We start from the raw sequence: 8,170 nt of genomic DNA, 5'->3' as shown, positions 1-8,170 counted from the left end.
ATACAGTTGCGTTTTACTATATACGTATATAACGTACAATTTTCACTGTTAATATCATTATTACACACTATTGTCTGTTATTATAATAATATTTTATAGGTTTTATTATTATTATTATTATATTGTATTTATAAAGGAAACATATCATGTATAATTGCAACTACCTATACAAGTTTATTAAAAAAACCATACTGAACTTCTTCAATGCTCAATATAATTTTACACTGTACAGTATATAAAATAAATGTCTTATTTTGTATTTTTAATATAATTCCGGCTACCCGACTATAATACCTGTATAATGTCCCACTAGCCCGAGCAGAATATATTATAAGGTAGAATATTAGTAATTGTGTATCAATACTCACTTAACAAGTGTCACTTGGCACCTATATTTCAATGATATATGTCACTAAACAACTTACGGTTTTGCATCCCCAGTTTACGATTTACGCCATCATATTATTATTATTTATCACATATCTCCTGAGTCTAGACATTATAATATAGTCAGTATAATACTTATATGTATGCGCGTGTAAGGTGTATCGAATATTGTAATATTATGTATAAATCGAATATAATATTGTCAGAATGTAGGCTGACACTCAGACGTCGGATTTAACTCCTTTGTCATCACATTCAGAGATGGAACTTTTTAATTTTATTCTCATTATAATATATATTCTAAAGATCACTTTTTAATTATTTTTTTAAATAAATAAAAAATAATTTTTTTTTATATTTAATTATTTCGATATTCTACTCATATCAGAGTCATTTTCCTTATAGATTTTCTCCTCATAATTAACAAAGTTGTATGAAAGCATAAATACGTTTTTGAAATATTTTGAATTTAATATTCATCCAAATTAAACTCCTTTCCTTCATCAAACATTTTGTATTTCAAATATCAACGAGTTGTGTTCATTCATCCAACTATCATTGTTTGATTGATAGATTGATTTTATACATCTTTTTTTATTTATACTTAATAGTTAATTTAGATTTTTTTTTAATATATTTAATCATATTATAGTAAAACGTACATACATATATTCATATATAATTTTTATACTAAGTAGTTTGTAATCTTATAACAGTGGTTACAGTTTTATAATTAATTAGTTTTAGAATAATTATTTTATCGAAATTGTAAATTGGAGAAACGTGATTCTTTGTTAATTTTTATTGATTCCGAGTGATGTTCTCTATGTATAAGCTTATTAAGTTTCATGTAAAATTATTCAACTTTGTAGATAATAAAATTTACTATAGATTAATACATAATCAATGACAATGATTGTTTAAACTGTATATTTTGAGAAAGCGAATAAAAACCGTACATGCAGAAATATAATATACCCGTGGGTTTGTAACTCTCCACCATTTTTTAAGGTTGATTAAACTCTTATTAGAAATCCGAATCGTTTTTTTTGTGTGCATAAATCATTATTTGATTTATAATAATAAATTGTAATTATATAATGTGTATTGTGTACCTCATGTACTTTTATTCATGAGGCGATAGTGAATAGTATTAAAGTTTAATATGCTAATAAGAACAAGAACTGTGGTGACCGTTTACTGTAGTTGAACATTTTTTAAAAACTTTTTTCCTAACGTAAAAGATTTTATCAGTTATTTTATTATTTACTTTGTATTGTTATTGAAATATAATATACTAATATTTATTGATAAGAATGCGTAAATAAAATTGTTTACAACAATTACAAATTACAATTTAAAGCGTAATATGTGTAACGGCATAGGTATTTCAGTATATAATAATATGTATAACATAAGTCATAAATGCGTTTAATCTCGTTTTTAATAAAAATATTCTATTTTCCTCTTGATAGCGTAAAATATCTTAATCAGTTTATAGTAAAAAATAACTAATATGATTATAAACGATGAATATATATGTTTTAGGATTAGAAATGTATATAGGTAACTACTTTAAAACAAGTGATGTTTAGTTAATACAAATAATACAATTATTAAAATTGATTTTTATAATAATTATTTAAAATCAAATTTTTACTTGAAATTTGGGTAACATGTAATATAAAGAATATAATGAGTAAAATACCTTAACGACTATAATAAGCAAATTGTAATATATGTATTTTATTGGGATTTATTATGAATAATAGTACAAACAATATAATTAAATATTCATGAGACAAAAATGTTAAATTACTTACTCAAAGCGATATAGTGGTATTTTTTTCATTCAGTTTAAATTGTTTATTATATTTGATTCATACGATTGAATATAATATAGGTTTTAATAATCAAGAATAATACTTATTTAATAGCTAATTTGCATATTTCTATTTTTTATCTATGGAATACAATATAAAAATAAAATTTAAAATAGTGTTAATGGCATTATAATTATTTAACAAAAAGTTATTTGAAAATTCAAGGACGTGTTATCTATGAGCAATAATCAATATTTGTTTATATTCTAAATTCGGATCTAACCTTAAAGTTTATTTACTATGTAATCATATACCTATTTTAATATAAAATCTATATTTAATCTATATTTCATAAATTCCATAGCATAAATATTTATGAAGGTTAAAAGTTTATAAACATAAATTTCATCATCGTATGCTATTGGTATAAATTAAGAAGGTTCATTTATTGAAATAGAATTTTTTTAAAGATATTATCTAAGTTAATTTATTTTTAACATAGACTTTAAGTTATTACCTAATGAATTATTAAATTAACTAGGTATACATTGTTATACGCATTAAAAAGAAAGAAAGTTTTTTTCTGGGTGCGTCATATATTTTCATCTCTTAGTTGCATCAATGAACTTGCTGTCGACATTGAAATACCCATACATCATAATACATACAGTATGCACGCATGTATATAAAAGTCATAGGAAATTATTTTAGTATAAAAATGTTACATTTTCCAAGAAATCCAAAAAAAGTCATATTCATGTCTCATGGTTTTTGTTTGATTTATCCATTTGGTTAAAGCCAAAGGTATGAATTATTGTTATTTCATGAATTTTAACAGAAATGAATATTTATCTTCTTGAAATGTTTGATACCTATAGTGTTGGAGAAGGCTAATGTAACGCATGAGTTGGACGTAATGGCGGGCAGACTATAGCACACTTAAAGAAATAAATGATTACATAGAGATATTTAGAATAATTAGAGTAATACAAAGCTATACATGATTGGATAGGTATAAAAATATGGAATTTAACCATCCAATTTATTAAATAGTAGAAAGGAGAATTGACTACAAAGAAATCGACCTAGAACATAATATAATATCGTTTATTAAATTAAGATTTTCAACGCTGTAATATCAAGCTATACCGAGTTGGACAGATAACTATAGTCATCAAAAGAGAAAAAAAGTAGAGAGAGTATGAAAGACTGTAAAATTCATCTCAGGGTTGAAAAAAATCAGTAGATACTTAACCACAGTATTGCAGCTATAGTATAAATATGGCAATATTATTATAACAGTATAGGTATATATGGCACGACAGATAAGGTTAAAGGTCTTATCCAGCCAACAGGCAATAACGACTGAACAGATTTTCGAATATAAGAAGATGACATAACAATATTATACAAATACCATCACTCAAAGGAAATCGAAATGATAAATAATATTTTATGGTTTTTTGCACAACAGTGTGCGTATGCCGTACATCTTATATTATTGGTTCACGCGGTGTTGTTGCAGCATCGTGTAGCCCGTTGCCACGTGCACTCGACATGGATCATTATACATTTTTCTAGTTCGAAAAAACTATTTACGTATAAGTAAAGTGTTGACGTATATATAGTACCTTCATTCAATCACCGAGAGATGACCGTCTACGTTTTACGTCGGACGATTTCATTTCCGTACACGGGCGCGCACCCGCACCGGACCGTGTGAAACTTTCCGTTTCTGCGTATAATGACTCCCCGGTTGTCAGACGTACTTATTATTATGCCCTTACACTGCACCTATCAATACCTATACGTATACCGTACGAGTACGCGTTGCGCTTACAAAACGGTTTACTTTGATGTGTAAAAACGCTCTTACCAACTACAAGCAAACTATTGGTACTATATAGGTATAGAATCATATTATTATATATATATATATGTTATAAATCTACTTACTTGTATGAATAACGGAAATTCAAGGTTTGTAGATGCACATTTTTTTTCGTGTCGAAACTACATCAAAAACCACTTCCTCTTTGAGAACTCGTATAGTTGAAAAATAAAAATTAAGTCGATTCAAACTTATATAATATAAGTTGTAGAGTGTTGATATAGTTTATTCAATTTATTTTTGAAACACACTTAATTTAAATTTATTAATGTTTAGAAAATATTCTGACAATGATATATATATAATTCATTAACAATATTAATTTATTAGCTAGGATATTACTCAATAAGAAAACATGAGAACTTCTTTGTCAAAATGGCATATATATGTATATGAATATATATTTAGTAGCTCATATTATAGAAAGTATTATTATAAAAAGTAATTTTGAATAGCTGAATGTATTTCAAACTTGATATATTTTTTTATTAAAGCTATCCATGATTTTGATTTGAATTTGGGTAATTTTAAACTTGAAACTTAACTAACCACTACAAATTAATTATATAAACTAGGTACCTACCTACACAAATAATAGAATTATGTAATATAAAAAAAAATGACACGATGACATTTTGAATCAACTCGTGAAAAAATAATGAGATTTAGTGGGTACTAAAACATACGTAAAATATTATATGAATATCTTCTTAACTGTCGTTTATTTAAAACATATAGTATATTTGATTCGTTATGCTTAAATACCTATATACTTATTTATTATAAACGGCTTTAATATTGTTTTGATGCGATTAATAAAGAATGGAATTTTCCAATGTATATATTGGAATAAGATGCTTATGAAGGTTTTGTTAAAAAAAAAATAAAGCAAATAAGACTTACAGTTTGTTCAATAGTTGCGAAAAATATTTTTCGTTTGTTTGTTATCGACTTACTGGGCTTCCTCCACAACTCTGACACAACGGCAGTAGTACTTATATCAAATAACGTCGACAACTTTTCTTTGTTGTCGCCGTGCTATTATAGAAACCAACAAAATATGTTTACATATCTCATTTATTTCAGATAATAATTTAGAACAGAAATTAGTTTATAATAATGTAGTTATCGACACATTATACACATCTATGTGACTATATGTGTATTATATTATTTTAGTTATAACATTGCACGTATATCACACCGATCGTCCATAGTTTCGTTCAATCAATCGCAATTATAATAATGATAATGAATAATGATTATGAAAGTAATAAGCAATAGCGGAAATCGTGAGAGGGTGGATGTAGCAAAAAAAAAAAAAAAATCCAGTAAGCCCTTGACGATTAAAATTTTTTCATATACATATTGTCCATAGAAATGTAGGGAACCTATCTATTAAAAGTGGTTAATACTTTGATTGATGCGTCATGATGATGTACCGGTAACTAAAAATTAAGTACATATAAAAAAAAATCTTAACTTTTTTCCAGAAAAGTTGATTTAGATCATAGAATTAGATTATAATACTGAGATTTAGATATTTTAAAATACGTTTGTCGCTCTCCCACGATAATAATATTATATTGCAAGTACACGATTTCCGCCTACAGTATAATAAGTCTCTATCTATGTATGTGTGTATGTATATATATAATATATTATTACGAATCCAATTTCTACTGGCTATATAAATACGTATATTATATTTTCGTATTTTTTATTATTATTTTTTTTTTTTAAATTATATTATATAATATTAAAAAACGACGACGCAAAGACGACGGCGCGGAGGCGACTGCTGTAACGACGACGACGACGACGACGACGACGACGAGTTCTCCTGCTGTGGGTGACGGTGATGGTATAGTGACGGTGGTGGAATTATATGCTTCTGCTGCTGCCGCTGCCGCCGTTACTCCTGTCGCGCGCCGAACAGACGTCCGGCGTGGGCGGACGACTTGGGCCGGGCCGCCGAGTGCGCCGCGTCGGTCTTGTCGTCGCCGCCGCCGTCCCTCTTCATGGTCTCGAAACCGCCGAAACCGGTGAACGAGTCGCCCTCGAAACCGGTCTCGTCCATCTCCGGCCTGCGCTTCATCGTGTCGAACCGGTCGAAACCGCCGGTGAACGAGTCGCCGTGGAATCCGTTGGCGTCCATCTCGGGCCGGCGCTTGGCCGCCGATCTCTGCAGCGTCTGCTCCGGTTGGCGCAGTCTGATGCCGCCGCCGCCGTCGCCGGTGTTCTGGTACAGGCGCCGCAACAGGTTTGCCACGGACGGCGACGTTCTCGACACCGACCTGTAAAAAAGGGAAAACACACCGTCGCACCACATATTATTATCATCACCGAAAATACTGTTATACTATGTCGTGGGTGGATGGTTGTCGTTTTAATATCGTTGTGATAGAGAAAAAGCAAAATCGTCGTTGTCAGACACGTGTAAGCATAGTTTGATGTTGACCCGAAGAGTATGTACTACGACGTACGTACGCTTAAGCGTCGTTTTAGCGATTTTCGTAAAACACGAAATAGTTCGCCTACTACGAATAGTCGACCACGAGCCATAAGGACCGCGTTGAATATCGTCGAATTTAAAAGAGGACAATCGTTTAAACAACAAGCTAGGCATTAACGAATTAAAAAGTTAAGTTAAGTTAAGAAATTAAGTTACTTTTAACCAAGTTACGACACGAGCCAATTATTTTTAAAAGTTACTTTTCATTTGGGTAGTTAAAATATCTAATCTTATGATAATTAGTTACTAATTGATTAATTAATTGTATAGCTACATTAAGAAATTAAGTTAACAGAACTTTTTTCCTAATTTAAATCCCATAAATTAAAATATATTTTGTTTCGCACAAATTATTGTTTATATATGTATAACTGTACCTAAATATTATATTATACACAGTTTAAGCACACTTAAATGCACTTTTTTTAGATCTTAATAGGGATCAAAATAATCTAAAAATATACAACTATATACTTATATTACCGAAAATTTTGACATTTAGGAAATGATCATCAGTTCCTAAGAAATATTGAAAATTCCTAATAGCGGAAAGAAATGATATTGTCCAATGTCTAGTGGTTATAATATGTTATCATTTCCTAACAATATCGGGCAAAGATGCCATAGTTTTTTAGATAATTTAATTTGTCTAATCGAATTTGACGGGTGACGATTATGGGCTTTTAGCATGTCGCTGCTGTGAGTTAGCCAATTTGTTCGCGTAATAAGCGATGTGTGATAAAATTTCCTAAATTGTCAACATTTCCGGTAACATACATTTTCTTATAATAATAATAATAATATAATAATAATATTATGTCCAGTTCGATGTGGATAGCGAGCGAGCAGTGATAGAAATTCGTCAATGTAACTCACAAAAAACCAAATAATTGCTACATCGATTCATTATTGCTTTATTTTTTCACACAAAATATTTTAATCATGACAATTGCCGTTATAAATATTATAATTAAGTGGATAGATTTGATTTACATAGATTGCATATTAATTGGTTTTGTTAGTATTCATTTGATATATCATAACATTTATGATTATAAATTAAAATATTATATAGGATTTAAAACCGGAAATAAAACTCAATCAAATTGGACAACGTAAATAATACATGATATGCATATGCAAATAATAATATTAGGTACATTATTATTATGATGTGGTAAACTAACAACTACAATTGCAATAGTGGTCCACGTGGTAGTAGCTCATGGTATAATTAATAATTTAAGTCTAAAATTATTTCAGTGTTATTTTAATTCAAAATATTACAAAAAAAGTAATATAAAAAGTAAAAAAAAAAAAAAAAAATATATATTAATATTAATAATAAGTATAAATAAATAATAGTATATTTATTAATATTAAGTCCAAAAAATATAATTCAGATGTAGACTAGCGTGAAGGTGCTCACTTTAAGTTAAGTAAATCATATCTGAAAACGGCCTATATCGGGTTCTCCTATTTAGGTCTTTTTTCCATTATTCTTGATTATACCACTTCTAATAAAACGATGTGCACCGTCAATCGTCATGTTTA

General features: G+C 28.7%; 1 protein-coding gene across 1 annotated transcript in view; it reads right to left on the bottom strand.

Annotated features, from left to right (window-relative positions):
- Positions 1 to 5,160: 5,160 nt before the first annotated feature.
- Positions 5,161 to 8,170, bottom strand: part of LOC114121562 (uncharacterized) — a 40,608-nt gene continuing 37,598 nt past the window's right edge. The window contains exon 5 of the mRNA XM_027983973.2: positions 5,161 to 6,398. Within this exon, the coding sequence (XP_027839774.1) occupies positions 6,017 to 6,398 (382 nt within the window). The 3' untranslated portion in view covers positions 5,161 to 6,016. The remainder of the gene's footprint in view (positions 6,399 to 8,170) is intronic.

This window comes from Aphis gossypii, chromosome 2, assembly GCF_020184175.1.
Source record: "Aphis gossypii isolate Hap1 chromosome 2, ASM2018417v2, whole genome shotgun sequence".
In the NCBI taxonomy this organism is placed as follows: Eukaryota; Metazoa; Arthropoda; class Insecta; order Hemiptera; family Aphididae; genus Aphis; species Aphis gossypii.
This window is presented reverse-complemented; position numbering and strand designations above follow the sequence as displayed.